Raw genomic sequence first — 20,284 nt, 5'->3', positions numbered from 1 at the left:
TACGGAGTTGAAGAATTTAGACCAAGACAGTGACATACACTCAGTGGCCACTTTATTAGGTACACCTGCTCATCAATGCAAGTATCTAATCAGCCAATCACATGGTAGCAACTCAACACACAAACACATGCAGACATGGTCAAGAGGTTCAGTTGTTGTTCAGATCAAACATCAGAATAGGGAAGAAATGTGTTGTGAGTGACTTTTGACCACAGAATGATTTTTGCTTTGAGCATCTCAGAAACTGCTTATTTCCTGGGATATTCACACACAACTATCTCCAGGGTTTACAGAGTGTCAAGAACAGCTTTAAGGGTGAAAATGCCTTGCTAATATGAGAGGTCAGGAGAATGGCCAGATTGATTCAAGCTGACAGGAAGGCGACAGTAATTCTAATAACAAAGCGTACGTCAGTGGTGTGCAGAAGAACATCTCGGAATGCACTACATGCCGAAGTTTAGCCTAACGATAGCAGAATACCTACACTCAGTGGCCACATTATTAGGTACAGGAGATACATAGTAAAGTGGCCACTTAGTGAACGTTTAAAAACTGGCAACAGTGAAGGTGAAACTGTTAGCAAGTTCAGTCTATATAAATTTGAAACCAATTTAATCAAATGAAAATGTATCTTGTTAAATAGATTTGGTATCTGTAAGATATACTTACAAGAACAATGAATTTATTAAGCAACTGAATGTAGGAATCTGTATTAAAGCTAAAATATATTCAGAACTACCAAATTCATATTTTTAATCAAACTACAAATAAATACCATGTTCTAATTCGAATGGCCTTCAAAAGAACTCTTTCAGCAAATTAAACTCTCTTTTACTCATGTACATTCTTCATTTCTGTTCTCCTGTTAAAAATGACAATGGATTTCATAGCAAACAAGCTAGTGTCTTAACTTGTCTATCCCACTGAATTTGCACAAATCAGCCATTTTCCAGGATGGAATGAGAATGTAACTTGTTTTTTTGTAAAGTATGAAATTCAATCATTTGTGACAAAACTATAAAGAATACATTCTGAAAAAACATTTTGAAGCAATCGTACATAACCATTAAATAAAAATCAAGTTTCTTCCTTCAACACTTCAAGATTCAAAATTGTTTAATGTCATTTCCAGGGCACAAGTGTAAAGGAGAATGGAGTAATTGCTACTCCAGATCTGATGCAGCACAAAAAAAAACAATACGGTAAAGAACACAATGAATATAAATACATAAGATAGCCTACATACAAAGATTAATTGTATGTCCGAAGTGATGCTGGGCACAGGGTGAAGTAGTGGTAGTGAGTGGAGCCCTACTGCTTGCACAAAGTAACTGCTTTCCAGTCCTGTAGTCCTGGTGTGCATGCTATGTAGCCTCCTCCCTGACAGGAGTGGGACAAACAGCGGGGTGGGTGGGATCCTTCATGATATTGCTGGCCTTTTTACGGCACCTTTCATCCTCACGTGACATTTAAACAAATGGATTTTGATTAAGAGTCCTCAAGAATGCCTTAGGCTACACTTGAAGCAGCTGTCCATGCCTTACATTTGTTGAAGCTAACTTTTTATTAAGTCGTTATACACGGCTTTTGGCAAGGGTCTGTTTCATGTTTTTCCCCTCTGAAGTCTGTGTTTTTGCTGCAGGAGCCCTTATCACTGCAAACATTGGAGCTATACAGCAGATGGTTTTTTTGTCAACACCATTCTAAAGTGGTTCTTGTGCAAACAGATGTAAATAAGGGCTTACTGACAGTTTTCTCCTGAATAAAACTGAAAAACAGCAACAAAATATACAAATCCACTCATGAGATAGAACAGAAGAATTAGTGTGTATAATCTGAAATAAAATCAGTACATGGCAAGAAGCTAGATGAGACACCTTTCCTTTGATTCTTCCCAAATATCCCACTAAACAGCATTCACACACCTTCTCCAATTCAATGTCAATGTCAGCAGAGAGTGCAAGCTCAGACAGGATGGCCACTGTTCTGCAATCACTCTTCTTGCCTGACTCTTGAACTTTTGGCCTGTACAATCTTCAAATCAAATTCAATGTAAATTCAATGTAAATTTCAAGGCCATAATCACTGTCCACATAGATCTCCTCTGAACTCCAGCAACTTCTGCTCTTGGCTCCAGTGCTTTCTTTCCTTTATTTTGAATCTATTTTGCATCATAATTACCATGAAAGACACAGAGCTAGGCATTTGCTGCATTATTTTACAATGGGAGAATTAACATTTTATAATTATGGCATCGATAAAAAATACAATCAACTAATTCACAATACTTTAATAAATGGATTACTGGAAATTTAATAAATTGTTCAGAAATTCAACTACAATATGTACATAACACTAAAATTCCCAAGCAACTTTAAAAATGTGATTTAGTTTTCAATACAATGTTTGACAATCCTTAAACAGCTATGACTTAAGACATAGAACAGTACAGCACTGGAGCAGGCAGGCCCTTTGACCCACATCTGTGCAAAGCATGATGCAAATCAAACAAATCCTTCCTGCTTGCACATGATGTATATACCTCCATTCCCTGCATATTCATGAAACAGGCTCTAGAATCCTACTAAAAGTCTCTTGAATGCCACTATTTTATTTGCTTCCAAAACCACACCTGACAGTGTGCTCCAGCACTTACCATTCTCTGAGTTTAAAAAAAGCCTTTAATCTTACCCCCTTTCGCCTTAAGGTTTTGGGCTCTAGAATTCCACATTTCTATGCTGGGGAAATAATCTACTATACTTCCCCCACTCCCTTGCCAATCGGCCACCCTGGAGATGAAGAGTTAGAAGAACAACCACTCAGATTACAGAGGGGAAGGTGGCCACACTTACAGAAAGAATGTCTCTGTGGTTGTTGAGCTTCAGACCACACACCTACAGATAGACTTCACCACATCACAGAATATGCACCGGCAAGCAACGTCTCCTTTAGCAAACCACTGTTTCTCTTTCCTTGAGATACTTACATCAGCAAGTGGTGAGGGGCCTCTGAGTGAGTGAGGCCACTGTAAATTACACTTTGTGTGGGTAGCTGGTTTAACCTATAATGGAGTTGAAGGGAATGTGGGGTGAATAAAATGTGATTCGGGCAGGATTAATGACAAGAATGAATGCTTGGTGGTCAACATGGACTTGATGAATGACGGGACTAATTTTGCTGTTGTACAGATCTATGTTGGGTTTTGTTTTTAAAACTACACATGCCCCTTCATTCCAGAAGCTCCTGTTACGTTCCCCAGTAACCGGGTGACTTACCAGCAAAGATAGAGAGGTCCGCTGAAGCCTGATGATACTATTTTCAAACGTTTTATTTATAAAGGGGCACAAACATATGGTTAATACAAAACATTCAGATCATATACATCGTCAAAACTCAATCTAAAGCACCGGTATAGTAATAATCAATCAAAAATAAGCTCTATCGTTGTCTAGGGGATACTGAGTCCAATGGAATATCAGAGTCACTCAAAGTCTGCAGGCTTCCCCGTTTTGGGAACCACTGGCATTTCACGTGTTGGAGAGAGAGAGAAGGAACACTTGCCCGTCGTCCTTGCGAAGCAAATCCCTGCTGTTAGTTAAAGTGGTTTTTCCATTTGGGTCCAGCCACAGACTCCCGATCCGGAATCTAACGCACGTGGCTTCCTTCAGAATGGCTTCCCGTTCCGACGGGAAGCGCTATCGTGTCTTCTTCGTGTGTCTCCTTGGTGCGTCTGAGGCCCCGCCTCGGCAGCCCACCTTTTATCTGGACTGGCAGGGTTGTAGATGTCCATCAGGGTGGGGGTGAGGCAATCTTTCCCCCATCACCCATCTCACATTGCCCTGAGGGTTTGCACGTAGTCCAGTTCCTTATTCCACAAAGGTGTCTCCCAAGACAATGGCTATGTCCAAGGCTTTTGTCTGGCTGAGCGGCCAGTCCGCATTCCAAACCGTAAGGCTCTCTCTCTCTCTCTTGCAATTCTCACAAAGGAGGGGGCTGGGGTTATAACACTCCCTAACAATATTTCTCAGCTATACACTTATTTGGAATGGGGTGTCTCTGAAGCTGTTCTTTGCCCAAGAAAGATCATAAAAAAGAAACATCTGAGGGTTTTCTGCCGATCATGAGGGAGGGGTGGTCACAAAGACTTCAGCACAAGCAATAAGTGGCACAGAGCCTGCTCTGCCTGTGCCAGTAGAGAATCTGGCAGCTTGTGGTAAACAGTGGGCAGCACACGGTACAAACACAAAACATCAGTTAGTCCTGAGTGACATCTAATCCAACAATCTGTCCCAAAATTGCACTGCAGTATCTCAGATTTTTGTAGACAGTGTTGCAAACTGATCACAGTGTTCACTGACACTATTTCCTCAGTGACAAATGGTAGCTGGCTTTTTAAGTCTCATTTCACTCATGATTAGCATATTGATCAATAGTTTCTACAGATGGCAGTGTTTTTGATGGATCAAAAAGACCCCTCTGACCCACATCCGAAAGAAGAGCAGGATGGCAGGTTAATGGGATGCGGGAAGAATAAAACTGGGAGCACAGTAGAAATGGGGTAAATGGGCACCTGATGGTCACTGAGCATTCAATGGGCTGAACGTCCTGCTCTATGGCACTATGGTCATTAGCTTACTCATCATCACGCCCAAACCCTACTACCAATTTATTTTGATTAAAACCTTTAGTATTTTTAATGAAGCACAGATTACTTTCCTTAAAACAAGGTTCTGGTCTGGACCAAGTCATGAAACTAGAACATGTAAAGGGTCAGCGACTTTAAATTCTTCAGTATTATCATTTCAGTGGACCTACCCTGAGCCCAACACACATGCAATTATAAAGAAAGCACAGCAGCACCTCTACTTCCTTAGAAATACACTAAGATTCAGCATGGCACCTAAAACTTTGAAAAACTTGTGGTGAAGAGTATATTGACTGGCTACATTACAGCCTAGTATGAAAATACCAATTCTCTTGAATAGAAAAGTAGTGGATAAGGCCCAGTCCGTCACAGGTAAAACCCTCCCCACCATTAAGCGTATGTAAACAGAGCATTGCTGCAGGAAAGCAGCATCCATCATCAGGGACTCCCACCACCCAGGTAATGCTCTCTTCTCACTGCCGCCATCAGGAAGAAGGTACAGGAGCCTCAAGGTTCACACCCCTGGGTTCAGGATCCGTTATACCGCACAACCATCAGGCTCTTGAACCAGATGGGATAACTTCACTTACCCTTCACTGAAATGTTCCCACAACCTACAGACTCACTTTCAAGGACTCTTCATCTCATGTTCTCAACATTTATTGCTTATTACTGTTGTTTTTGCACAGCTTTTTTTTTGCATACCGGTTGCCCTCCCTGTTGGGTGCGGTCTTTCACTGATTGTTTTATGGTAACTGGACTTAACGAGTATGCCCAGAAAAACAAACCTCAGGGTTATGTCTAGCGGCATGTATGTACTTGGATAAGAAATTTTCTTTGAACTTGAACTTTGAACTTTACTTAATTATACTCATCATCATAACTATCTGCATGTGCATGTATTTAAGCCTTTTGTTTTGAATAAATTATTGCAAGTAAAACATCAAGCAAAGCAGCTAAACCAAAATCATGAGAAACAGTTGAGCCTTTTCAGATCTATCTATACTCAGAAAATGGTGTGTGGCATATTTACTAAACAGAATTCAGGTTTAATGAAGTAACATTGATCATTATGTCCAAACACCAAAGCAACCTTCTAGAAGATGCATGCAATCAATCCCCAGGTAGGGTATGAAAACATACAGCATATGTACATTGATAATAAATTTACTTTGAACACCGTTTACAATTCAAAACAAGGTAATTGATGTCATATTATCAACAAATATGCTACTAACAATATGACACAGCCTAACGTTCTGTCTCCTCTTGTACCAATCTTAATTAAAATATTGGATCTGGATGCAAGACATTGGTGGCCACCCTATGCTATTTCAAACAGGTTGTACATTTAGTTAACATACATACCATATGTGGCTATTGGTACATTTATTGTCCTAGTCCTTATTTTTTCCCAATAGGGTAGATATTTCCAAATAAAAATCACCATGGGAAAACAGTAACTTCTAACTGTTGCACCACCCCACTTTATGCCTACAATAGTAGGTCATGATTAATAGAATATATTGAAAACATATTAAGATAAGCAGCATATTAATACTTCCACAGCACCATTAATGTTATTTGGATATAATTATTTCCATCAACTTACTACTTTGTATTTTCACAAACCAACAGTCGATGCTTGCTTACCATTTTTCTCAACTCCTTTCTATACATTAATAAGATGTCAACTTCATCATCACATTACCCAAATCAATCATAATTCACTAATATTTAATATCTTTATAGACGACCCACAAATTTGTACATCAAGATTGAACACTTTAAAATATTTTTGCCTAAAAACATCAAAATTCACATAATTAAAAAGGTTTTAACACTTCAACTTTATTTGATTATGTACATGAATAATTCAGAATAGACATCTAAGTAATGAAATAGCTATCTGGAGTGGCAATGGTAATTTCTAGTTAATCACTGCCATCTACTGGTTAAAAAAGTATGCACCTACAATACATTCCATCAAATCCTTTATGATGTCAAATCAGACTGCAAAACAAAATTATACTGCATGTCATTTAAGTGGCAATTATTGTCTTATAAATTGACAACTACAATAATTATTACCAAAATATGGAATTCTACACAAAGTGTCAATGGCATTGCTGGCAGAGCAGCTGCCTCACTGTGCCCAAGGCCGTCTGTGTGGAGTTTGCACATTCTTCTTGACAGCACGTAGGTTCTCCAAGGGTGCTCAGTTCCCTCACACACACATCACAAAGATACAAAGACTGATGGGTTAATTGGCTAGTGTAAATTGCCCTTAGTAAGTGAAATAATTTGTGTGGAGTTAATGGAATTGTGGGGAAAATAAAATGAATTAAATACTGTAAGATTACTGTAAATAGGTGGCTAGCAGTTAGCTCAGAGTTGGTGGGTCAAGTAACTTATCCCCATTCTGAATGTCTATGCCACCAAACTTACTGGGGAAGGCCAGAGGCATTTGTTGTTAAACACTGCCATCTAGTGGTTCCTAAGAATTTTGAACAGATCAGGCCATCTGACCTGAAAGAGGGTTACTGTGTCTTCCATTAATTTTTTTATTTTGAATCCGCATTTATTGAATACCAGTTTCGAAGTAAGTCAATCATTTTCCCCCACTTGCTTTAACGAGGAAGTAAGAGAAAATTGTGACAATGCACAGGCTAATTAAATGTGAAGAAGAAATATTTTAAGATTCACATTTGTAACATTAGTTTATTTGTCCTTTTCAATTGTTGATTAATTTCTTCTAGTTTTTTAGACTTCACCTGTCATTTAAATTTTCACCTTTATCTTTGTTTTCCATGAAAAGTTCAAGGTTGTCGATAAACTGAAAGAATAAAAAGGCTGATAATAATAAATAAAAACTAGATTCTCATGGTTATACTATTACGCCTGCATCAAATTAATTGCAATCAAATATGTAAATAATCAAATTTATTTCCCAAAGGGTCTACAAAATCAATGACAATTAACAGTACGTCAACTTTACCCATAATCATGCAATGGCTGCTCGTCAGCAAGCTTCATTATTCGCAAATATGCATTTCCACTTACTCAATGTCAACCTACTTCCCCAAAATTAATATGATAAATCTCACACCAATTCAGAAAACATGGGGCAAAATGCATTCTATGAAAAACGTGGTGATCTCTGACACTACTTATTTAGAATTTGCTTTAATTCTAAATCCCTTATTTAAGAAAATAAAGGAAATCTGCTTTGGTATCTATAAAAATACAATGAACAGAATGGCCAGTATCAAGACGATGTTTGACTTAATTCTTCAGGCAAAACTTCCCATTCACATTTCATTATTTGTTTCAAGTATTTAGGGCACAAATTATCCAGATCCGATTTTCATTCTAAACTAATAAACAAAGACAGTTGTCGGGTTATGTTGGGCTACATTGCTAAGAATGGTCTGTTAACCAATTTCTTTCATAATTCAAAATCGTCCATTCTCTATAGCAACCCACATCATATTCCTGTAGACATTTCCGATGAGTCATTTCATCAAATATCTTGATTCACGCTAACACACCCGTAACTAAACTAACAAATCATATCCATTTGCTAATGAGTACCGCAAAATGTTTCAATATACTACCTCAGGTATATGGTAGTATGGGAGTATGGGAGGAATAGATATTTAGATATTTAGATATTTCCTCCTCCAACATCAGATTTCTGAACTGCCCACAAACACTACCCTATCATTGCTTTTCCTTGCTCTATTTAATTTGTAATTTGCAGTAATCTTATGTCTTTGCATTGTTTCTCTGCCACAAGACAAATCTCACATAATACAGTGATAATTAAAATGGTTCTGATCCTATTAATACTACTTTGAAAAATTATTTACCAATTTATGGCAGAATTTGCATAAAATCAGATTTCTGTGTAGCAGATCATTTGCCCCTGTACACTGCAGTTCAAAAATATGCCAGAGTGAAAAATAGTCCACAGCTTTTGGCTGATTTCATTTTTAGAATAAATTTGGGATAACAGATGAACCAAAGTTGCCCTAACTACAACATATCTGTGGCATTACTAAGACCCTCTACTTCCAAATCTGTAATATCAGCAAACTTTAAAAATGCTTCAACTTGTGTTATTAAACTCTGCATCCATTGTTTCATGGCTACTTGAAATCATCTCCGGCCAGTCTTCCCTTTCCTAACTCTCATAAATTTGAGGTTGTTCAAAACAACAGTCTTATTCATTTATCACCACTGGGTACAATGACCTGTAGATGCTCCCAATTATAGAACACCTCACAGCTCAATAATGAAATCAGCAATACTTTCAAATATCCTATGATCTTGTCCTTGCTTAGCCACATAATCCTTCCAGCCTAACAATCCTTAATTATGTGTGACCGCACAATTCTGGCCTCATGATCATCCTCAAATGCATTGGAAGCAACCAAGTCAAGGCCAAAATCTCTTTAATTCCCTTCTGAAAACCTTCTACCTCTCTTTTCTTAAAAAGCTCTTTGTTGGAGCCACGTATCTATTTTCTGTCTGCATGTATTGTATTTTGTATTGTGTGTTTTATTATGGGTTACGGTAACTTGTCACTTGGGTTTTGGGCATGGTAGAAATAAATGAGTATAGTCACATACCCACTCTTGTCCTGTTAATTTAGTTAGATAGAGACTTAGTAGGGAATGGATATTTTTTGATCAGTTATTACACTAATTCCACAAACCGTTAATATTGCTAATTTTGCTATTGCTATTTTTGATTGTTCTTCTTTCTCATCTTTGCTAATTTTGCAATAAAGGATCAAATGTACTTTTTTCCAACGTGAAGCTGAGTTATTTGGAAGCATATCACACAGCCTTAATTCCCTCACTCAGTCTCTGTGGTTTTGATTTGTTTTTCAAGTAGCCGCTACACTCTTTGCCCAAGCTTTTAGCCATCTGCCTTAATGTTTCCTTTAGTGGCTCAGTGACAAATTTTACTTGGCATCACACACAAGATGTATCTTGGCATTTTGATGCATTAAAGACACCTTATATGCTTTAAATAAAGCTTCTTTCACTTATAACTTTTACCTTGCCTCTGCTGTCGTAAAGCTTGTTTAAAGGTGTAGTTCCAACCTGTTGTTTTATCGAATATGGCAAATGCCATGTGTCAATCTGTTCAACAATCAAAACGAAGCCACAGTAGCTAAGTCTGATCCACTTGCTATTCAGAGGCACACAAGAATGGAAAACTGTCTATACCATTTCCTTTCATTGATTAATTTCTACGCATGACAAAATTATGCACATAATTGGATTTCAGAACAAGTAACTTAGTCCAGAACAGGAATAGATTGAAGATAATTTTAGTTGTACATTTCCAGCTAAAGTCTTCAACTGAGGGTTATATTAGTAGCTTTAATCACATAACACAAATTAGTAAACTTTCCTGACTCATCCTTTCAAGGTCATAGGCGCCTGAAACTCAACTCTACTGCCGCTGGATGTAGCAGGCACTTTACTGTATTTCTGAGACTCCTTCATAGGCTGCTGCTTGGAGACAGCGTCTTGATCTTTCTCCTTCTTTTCTTTCTTGATATGGCCTCTTTCAAAATCTTGAACAAGTCAGAGTGATCAAACTGGTTGATCATGACACAGCCAAAACCTTCCTGCAAGTTCCCAGGCAAGATGGGCCCTCTGAACATTGGATTACGTTGGGATGCTGTGAGGCTGCAGGAACCAATCAGATCTGCCTAAAATGGACAGTTAGAGACAGTCCAGACTAATTTATAAGTTGGAGGCTGTCCAGGACAGCAGAGACATGCTCCTTCTTCAAAGAACAGAGTTTTCCTTCCTCCACATGGTTGCTGCTTTCACCTGCATCTCCTCCTTCTGGTGCTCCCAATGCAGCCTCTTCTACATTGGTGAGACTAAAGGTCTGCTTAGTTGAGCAGCTCTGCTCCATCCATCAAAAGCAAAAACTCCCAGTGGCCAAATAATATAATTCCAGTTCCCATGCCCATTCCAACATGTTGGTCCATGGCCTCCTCTTGTGCCAGGATGAGGGCACCCTCAGAGTGGAGGAGCAACACATTATGTTCCATCTGGGTAGCCTCCAACCTGATGGCATGAATATTGATTCCCCTTCTGGTATAAAAAATTTCCCTCTCCTTCTATTCCCTACTCTGGCCTCTTACCTCTTCTCACTTGCATATCTCTTCCCCCGTGTAGCTTTCTCCCTCCTTTTCCCTATGACCAACTCTCCTCACCAATCAGGTCCCTTCTTCTCCAACCCTTTATCTTTCCTACCTATCTGGCCTCACCTATTACCTTCTAGCTATCCTCCTTTCCCTCCCCCCGCCTTTTTTATTCCTTTCCTTCCTTTCCAGTCCTGAAGAAGAGTCTCAGCCCATAAATGCAGCCTGGCCTCCTGAGTTCCTCCAGCAGTTTGTGTGTGTTGTTATGGATTTCCAGCATCTGCAGATTCTCTCCTATTTAGTAAATGGAATAATCCAAATGAGAACTCGAGGCTCTGTTACATTGAATTATTCTACTCAACATTGCAGCAATTTTTAACCTACTTTTTGAAGATTATTGAAAATTTAAGGGACCATTGGCTGTGTATTTTTTTATTTATATAATGCTACAATTTAATGGATGCTAAATATTATTTGTTGACCAAAAGGAAACTGCGTTCTCTATCACCTCTATACTGTAAGCAGTACTGTATTTTGTTACTCAAAGTGACTCAAGTTGATCCCATTGTTTCTTAAACAAAAAAGTTACCCACCTATTTCCGTTTTTCCTTTATCCCTGGGATATACTATGTTGCAGAGAATAAGCAAGCTAGCTGAATGTCTTAACATCATTGTTCACAAAAAATTATTCATGCAGATATGGTCTTGCTTGATAAGAATTGATTTAGTTATTATTACTAAAAAACTTGGAAACTGAGTACATACACAACCTTCAAGAGCAAGTTTGTTTGACTCCTTGTGATGGAAGACAGAGCTGCTAACTGCATATTCACAACAACATACAGTCGACCCTCCTTATCCGCGGGTTCCGCATGCACGGGTTCAACCAACCGCGAATCAGGAAAACCCGAAAGTTCTCTCTCCAGCACTTGTTGCTTGAGCTCATACAGACTTTTCTTTCTTGTCATTATTCCTTAAACAATACAGTATAAAACTATTTACATAGCATTTACTTTGTATTAGGTATTAGGTAAGTCGGAACAGGTACATCCTGTATTATTTAGCGTCAGTTAGTCAAACGTTTGTCTTAGTATATAGTATATATTTTACCTTTCTATGCATATAAAACACTTAAGAAACGTATGTATTTCAATAATTAAAACATTGCATTGCTTAGTAATAATTGTAGCTTTCATCAAGGCAGGGCCTTTCACATCCTCCATTATTCTCACTTTATCCTTTAAAATTGTTCTGATCGTTGACTGACTGTAGCCTAACGTTTTTCCAATGACCGATGGCATTTCACCTCTTTCCAATCACTTTATTACTACCACTTTATTTTCAATTGTGATTGTTTTCTGTCAACGGAACAGAAACACTGCAGGCGGCGTGGCCCGAGCTCCACCGGGTCCTAAAGTCCACCGCACTGAGACAGGTTAAATAAGAGATTTGAGCATCCACGTTTGTTGGTATCTGTGGGGGGGTCCCAGAACCAATCCCCCGCGGATAAGGAGGGCCAAATGTATTAATCCAGATTAGACAGTGGCTTTTCCTTTCAGGTGCTGTGTCAGCCTCACACATAATGTAAAATAGTAATCCAAAACTAATTCAAATAAAATAACAAACAAAATGCAAACTTAAAAACAAGGACAATTCATGAAAATGTGTACTTTACACCATGCTTTAAAACACTACAAATGCCGTTAATTAAACATGATTGCTTCCAAAGACAATAAATGAGCGATGTTATCTTCAAAGCATCATAAGCATACGACAAGACAATTGAGAATCATTTTTACACGGCTCCTTTTAGGGAACTGACAGCAACAACATACCATTTGTATGAACCATACTGAAACTACATCACCTGACTGATTCACATACATAAGATCACAAGTATAAAGAGTCCATTTTACACAGCACCAAAGTTCTATGGTCACGGTTCAGCTGCCACCATTTAATATCCCCAGAGGCTTAAACAACCCCATTCCTGTTTAATGCTCTAAAACAAAAGGTGCAATTCTTAACATAAACCCATATTCTTTAGGAGGTTTGGCCAAGAATGTTTTACTTATAAATCACAGCAGTTAGAAAAACTTGTTTATCAAAAGGAAGGCTTTCAGTGTCAGGTTTCTGGAGCCCTGTAGGAAATATAAATGGAATCCCAAGGCATTTGCAGATGACTGACAAGATGAAAGCTGCAGACTCATTAGCACCAGTTTTCATCAACCGCTGTTTTTACTGTATTAAAAAATCTAGAACATGTAAGGAGCTTCCAAAAGATGTGATGTGGTGCATCACAGTACATTAACATTCATAGGAGAGTTAGTGCATACATTTGCAGGGCAAAGCATGTGAAAAACTAGAAGTTTCACAGGATTTTGAGGTTGCTGGAAATATTTGCATTTATTGTCCATCCCAACTTTCCTCAGAACTGTTTGGGAAGTAAAGAATCAACTACATTAGTGGACCTTAAATCCTAAAAAGGCCAGATGAGTAAAGAATAGAAAATTTCTTCCCCTAAAGAACATTAATGAACTGGACATGTTTTTATGAAAATTTAATGATTTTCTGGTTACCATTACTTATACTTTTTTCTGAAACTATTCCAAACTTACTTAAATATTTGTTTAAAATTCTTAGGTTTAAGGTTTGGACTTATATTTCTCAAAACGTGATCCAGAAATCCAACTAACTTGGAAATAGTTTCACTGTACTCACACATACCCCAATACCTCCAAAACAAACACCTAGGAAGATCTCTTAACTTTCAGAAATGCTTTCAGTCTGAGCGCTTATTTCTGTATTTTAATCAAGGGTAGATATAGCCTAATGCCATAAAACATTTATTTTTAAAATGATACACACAGAGCTGTAAAGCTCTGCAATAAATATTCTGCCAACTGGAAAACTAAAAGTCTAAACACACCCATGAATTGATAGTTGCAGAAACAGTTATGATGATATTTTTTCAATTGTTTACAAGGCAGCACTTAAACTCAGCAACTGAACAATTCAGTAAACTGTTGAAAAGTTTTATTAATTGCTGTTATTGTCTGTTTACTCACTGCACTAAACTAGAATAATCATTCTCAACAATTCTGCTGCAATCTCAACTGCAGACAATGAAGCCTATTGAATACATTCCAAGTTAAAAATGGTAGATTACTGATCACTGGGGCAAAGTCGGGAAGTATACAGATTAAACAGGAAAGTGGACACTGGATTAATTGTAATTTTGTTGAATAGCACAGCAGCCTTGAGAAGCCATGTAACCAAGTCCTGTTCAAAAGGTAAATGAACCCACATCTTTCTTTCAACTTCTGGCAGCACTTGCAGGATGCTGTCTCACAGTGCCATTGACCCTGGTTGAATCCTGGTGCTGTGTGAGGTTCGCATGCTCTCCCTGTGTCCATGTCTGTTCTCCAGTTTCCTTCCAAAACCCAAAGCAGTGGTTGGTAGTTGAAACGACCAATTAAATTATTCTGAGTGTGCAGGTGCGGCACATATTTGAGCAGGATCAGGAGAGGGAAGCACTTTGTGGGAATACGTGGAGAAGAGATTACAGGGATAAAATGGGAATGAGTCAGTTAGACATGATGAGTTGAAATTGCTTCCTTCTATATTGTAAAGAGATATCCAAATTTGTGCTATACTATTAATGTCTTTCAGAAAAATCAATTTGCCCCACGCACCACCAAATTCTAACATGGCAAAGTTATTCCCAGCCTGGTTTATCCAGTAAAAAAAAACACACCCAGAAACAACTCCTAAAACTAGGAGAGCTGTCCTATAGTCTGTTCAAACATTCTAATATGACTGTTGAGTATAATTCTGTGAGTACACCATTGAGCCTGACTCCTTCATCACAATCCCTAATTTCCTTCTGCAATTAACTTGTTTCCATGAGGTCAAATGTGGAGATGTTTACTGATAATAGCACGATATTCAATTCCACTCATAGCTCTGAGAAACAAAGCAGACCCCTGTAAAACTCACTCAATCTGAAAAGTGGCTTGCCACAGTCACACCAGATGAATGTCAAGCAATGATCTTTTGCAGCAAAGGATAATTGAGCCATATGCTCTTCGTGCATTAGCTTTGCCGAGTCCCCCTAAACATCAATGTCCATCGGCGGATGAGAGGGGAGTCACTGCTCACCAGAACCTCAACTGAAACAGCCTTATCAAAATTGCAGCAACAACAGATGAGGTGTGGGCCATCTTCCAATGAATGACACAACTTTTAGAGTATTTCCACTATCCACAACGTGCAACATAGCTGTGTAAAGGAATAGTCACCACATACCTGGATGAGTGCAGCTCAAGTAAGCCTCAAGAAATTTAACACCATCCAGGAAAAAGCTGGATTTACATCCTACTCACCACTTTAAACATTCATTTCCTCTTCAAACAGTGCAAGTTTCAACATACACCATTTACAATGAGCAACCCCATTTTTAGCACCCCAGAACATAAATATCGCCACCATGGACAACAAGGGAACACCATCACCTGCACATTCTCCAAGTGGTATTCTATCGTTGAAAATATTTCAACATTACTATGTGCCCAAATCCTCAACTCCCTATCCAATAACACTGGAGAAATATCTTCCCTAGAAAGCTGCACTTTCTCAAGGGTTTTTACAGATGGCAGTAAGTGCTAGTCTTCCCTGCATTCCCATACCCTATAATAAAAATAACAAATTATATGAATAAAAAATGGAAAAAAAAGAGAGAAAGCCACTTCCTTAGCAATGCAATTTCGTAAATAACTGGTCTGTGCATTAGAATGTTCCATCTTTTGTCTATGGTAGGGAAACCCTTTATACCTCTGGGACTGATATGATGAGGAATAGGAAACAGAAAACAAACATTCATCTTATATCATGACACCATGAGTTGGTATGCATACCTGTCGCATCGTTAACACAACTAATAAGCAATATTGATAATACAAAATAAAACTGATCACTTAAATTAATTAGCCTTACAAAAGAAACCTGTAAACAATATAGAAATCAAATATTTGCATGCGGATTTCCTTGTACATACAGGTACATAAGATTTGAAGTTTCATCATGATAAAGACTCAGAAAGGTTTATTAAACTACTGAACACCAAAGACCTTATTAAAGGATCAAGTGTAGTGATATATCAAGCAAGGCACAGTATTTGCTATGCTTCATGCTTGCAAGCAATTTCAATGCAAAGTAGTGAAGCATAAATAAACAGCATGAAACCCAATTTCTTATACATTTATATTAATACTTCTTAAAAAAATTTAACAAGCTCATGCTAAATATCACTTCACCACAATCAATTTGTTTAAAAATGCTTAACAGTGGTAAAGCACCATTTAAAATTCTATCCAGTACACACAGAGCTTAGCAGCATTCTTTTTTTTAAATTCACTCTATTGGCACTTTATTGATTAAACAGGTAAGCACCTTATTCTTTGCTTCCTCAAAACAGTGAGAAAACAATCCTAGTTTAATTATCTATCAGTTAGAATCACTGCCAAACATACAATAAAGTACTTTCAAAAAACCATCCATACAAAACAAACTGCCTCACAAAGAAAAAATAAACAAAACCGTACGTAGTACAGGACAGTTTTGGACTTGTTGGAACCATTACCAACTTTGAGTTCTACATTTAAAATTTGCTATCTCAGATATTTCAACTTTTTACTTCAACAATTTTGGTACCGCAGCATGACCCTGTGAATGGCTCCCAGGTTATTTTTCTACAACCAAAAAGCCAATTTGAATTACACCAGTTAATTCCCAATCTGATCAACAGAGCAGAGTAGAATTCACACCCCACCCCAGCCCTAACTGGCTAATAAAATTAACACAGGGTTTATTTTCAAACTACTAGTCTCCTAACAAACAAATGCCAGCTCATTGCAACATTAGCACTCCAAGCACAAGGAGCCTGTTGTCAATGAGAATGTGCAAAGGCAAGTGGGAAACCGTATACCTTAAAACTATTTATATATTTACTGGTCTCACATTCACCACTCAATTCCTTTTTAGGTTAAAATAATCCTGTAATCAAATGCTGCAACAGGATAGAATCCAATATAATCACATATCCATGACATGGAAGTCAATTTTTGGCTGTGTTTTAAAAATTAGGTTTATTTTCAGAATAAATTAACTTCCACTGTGATAGGATTTACAAGATAATCTAAATCTGGTTGATCTTGGCTAATGAGGAAGATCGCTTGAATAACTATAAATTCAGAACAAAGCAGATACAAATGTCTGGTTCTTCACTGAATTACAAACATACCTCCTTTCAATTTCACTTTTATTACATTGTTTATATTCAAAGTTTCAGATCTGAAAACCCATCATTTACCCCAACATTTATTCCTAATTTTTACCAAGCAGTGTACTTTCTAAGCAGTTTACATTTACAATTTATTGGTGCAATTTTGTTCCAATTCACTGGAGCTAGATCCCATGTCAATCAACTAAAATTTGCATTCTTCAACTTAGACAATTTTCACATTTGATTTTCCCACTCTTTTCCTCAAATCATTTGAGATTGTGAGGACAAGCTCCAAAACCTTTTTCCATTGAAAGCCACATCTCCCATATCTACCCTGAGCACTGGGTCTCTCTTGGTTGGACTGGAAACAGATGGATCACAAAATATATATTTTGAAGTCCACTCTCTACTTTTTGCCTATTTCAGCTCCTTCTTACAATCTGAGGATCTATCTCTCCTGAAAACTAAGAAGGAAGTTTTAAGTGAGGCAATAATGAATGAAGCTTCAGCTATATGAGGTACATTCTTAGAAAATCATTCATACTGGGATTTTCTGTCACACGTTCCCTTGGAAAAAATTCAGTTAATTTGTTTCTTTCATGTTCTGTTTACTTTCTTTTGCCCCTACATAAATTATTTTATTCTCTACCTCAAATATTTGACAGTGATTTGCAAATATATGTTAGCTGAAGTGTTGTAATATAGGTACCCTATAGCTACTAACGCAGGCAAAGTATTAACAAATTTTACTTTGATTGGTATGTGGTACAGTTACTAAGTTACTGGAGGAGTAATGATTTAGCTATGAGAATTCAAATCTCACCGCCACAGCTGGGGACTTAAAAATCAATTAGAAAAAGTAACACTTCTTTAAAAATAATTTGAAATAACTTAAACTAATGGTGACCATGCGACTAATAGACTGATGTTTAAAAACTCATTTTTAGGTGAATGTGATGTCTAGTGCTACCTACCGTAGATTCCGGACTACAGAGCGCACCTGATTAAAAGCCGCAGGCTCTAATTTTAGAAATAAAATCAATTTTTTAATTGTAAAGGCCGCACCGGATTTTAGGCCGCACCGCTACTTTTAAATATACATACGTATCGGTAACACAAATTACGTTGCATATACTTTTTTACTGAACAGCACGAACAACATTCCAATATCTCCTAGCGACTGGTAAAAATATATATACTGCAGCCTACCAGGAAAAGTTATTGATCGACTTTAACTTAAAAGCAGCGTTTTCGCTCGGGTCTAATCGGGTCTGACGCGCTTGCGCAATGCGATCGGGTCTAATCGGGTCTGACGCGCTTGCGCAATGCGATCGGGTCTAATCGGGTCTGACGCGCTCGGGTCTTGCTTTTCTTCGAGTATTTTCCATGTTGATGAGGGTGAGTACAAATGACTGATTTACAATAATTTAATTGTGAAAGTGCGCTTGATTTATCGTACAATTTCATTGGACCTCTGTGAACTACTCATCAATTTTATTGGTCTACTGTTACGAGGCAAAATGTTTACGAGGCGGCATGAAAAAAAACCATGTATTAGCCGCTCTGGATTATAGGCCGCAGAGTTCAAAGCTGTTCAAAATGTGGGAAAAAAGTAGCGGCTTATAATCCGGAATCTACGGTACATATCCAGTCCTCTGAAATTCTCAAGCCAGCTATTCAATTATATCAAGACTTTTGCACTAAAGAAACATAAGAATGAAACTAGAATAACCATTCAGGATCATCTGAGGCATCAAAAACAGAAATGCTGCTATCACTGCAAAGTATTCCTTATCAACATCAGGGGAATAATGTTTAAATTGGGAAACCTGCTTCACGGGCTAGTCAAGCAATGCACAGAACTCTAGTTTTCAACCAGCGGGATTATCCTCCATCAGGATCAAGTACAATCTATTCTACCAAAAAAAAGTGGTAAATAGTCAAGAAACTCCTGCTCATCATCAATAATTATCTACCAAATCAGTTACTTCTTCACATTAGAAGCAGTACTACTAGATTTTTGTTACTTAACCAATTCTGTACCCATACTGCCACAGCTGTATTTTGTCCTTGGTCTTCAATCCTGATGCCATTTTGTGGTACATTGGCAAAATAATTAAGAATGGTTGTAAATTAAATTGATTTCTCTGAATTGAATAACAGCAAAGAAAATATCGGAAAACATTGCACAAACCCATATTATGATATAATGGGGTCTACTAGGAGACAACACCAGATCAAATGGACCACCATTTTTGACAATAAACTATCAGTAGCTGTAATAAGAAGCAAATCTCAATGCTTGCTTACAGTACTGTCAAACCAGGTGCTCTATCAGATATAAATGTCACCTTATTCCTACATTACTATGCCACCCTTTCAGGTAATCAAGAATTTATAAAGCTGACTCTCTCTGCAAATTAAATTCTATTCTGACAGTCAGGAAAAATATAGTCCATAAGTGACAAAATATTGCAAAACACAGCAACGGACAAAAGTTATCAGATAAACAAGTTGTTCAGTAGTCCAGTTTTGAAGCTGTTTTAAAGGAAATTTAAGATATAACACAGAGATTGCTATAATCTGTAATATGATTATAAAATATAATTTTATCAGTACCTGTAATTTTGTACCCGTATGCAGCTAGTTGACCCGCCATGTATTCGCCATCTGAATTATTATGTGAGCAACCCCAAGTCTTCACCCAAATTTTCTGTGTACCAGGAATAACACTGCAATGAATAAACAAAATCAATGAAAACCAAGCCAAACCAAGTTCCTGAACGCCACCAACAGACTAAAGATAGTTCTCTACCTCTGGTCATATTAATACTTAACAAAAATGTTAGTAACATTAGCAGTAGCCACAACATTAATACAATCACAAACATTTTCCTTTTATAGTTCACAAATTCCAAAAATAGACTATGGGGAAGAAATTGTTCCTAAATTGTTGAGTGTGTCCCTTCAGACTCCTGCTGTGCCTGAAATCAGTCATGACAACAGGGCATGTCTTAGCTGAAGATGCCATCCAATGATTTAGCCACTTTTTAGAACCGCTGTCTCTTTCAACCAGATGGATCTTTTCAGTTCAGTATCAAAACTTCAATTCAGTATGATCTACTAGTATTCAGTGTTAAGTGCAAAGTTATAAACACTCTTTGAGGATAAACAAATCACC

General features: G+C 37.6%; 1 protein-coding gene across 2 annotated transcripts in view; it reads right to left on the bottom strand.

Moving 5' to 3' along the window:
- Positions 1 to 20,284, bottom strand: part of cdkal1 (CDK5 regulatory subunit associated protein 1-like 1) — a 508,040-nt gene that overhangs the window by 472,630 nt on the left and 15,126 nt on the right. For both annotated transcript variants that reach the window (XM_073024019.1, XM_073024017.1), the window contains exon 3: positions 19,723 to 19,835. In XM_073024019.1, the coding sequence (XP_072880120.1) occupies positions 19,723 to 19,835 (113 nt within the window). The remainder of the gene's footprint in view (positions 1 to 19,722; positions 19,836 to 20,284) is intronic.

Source organism: Hemitrygon akajei, chromosome 20, assembly GCF_048418815.1.
Source record: "Hemitrygon akajei chromosome 20, sHemAka1.3, whole genome shotgun sequence".
Taxonomy (NCBI): domain Eukaryota; kingdom Metazoa; phylum Chordata; class Chondrichthyes; order Myliobatiformes; family Dasyatidae; genus Hemitrygon; species Hemitrygon akajei.
The sequence above is the reverse complement of the archived record's forward strand: the minus strand, read 5'-3'. Positions and strand labels throughout refer to the sequence as shown.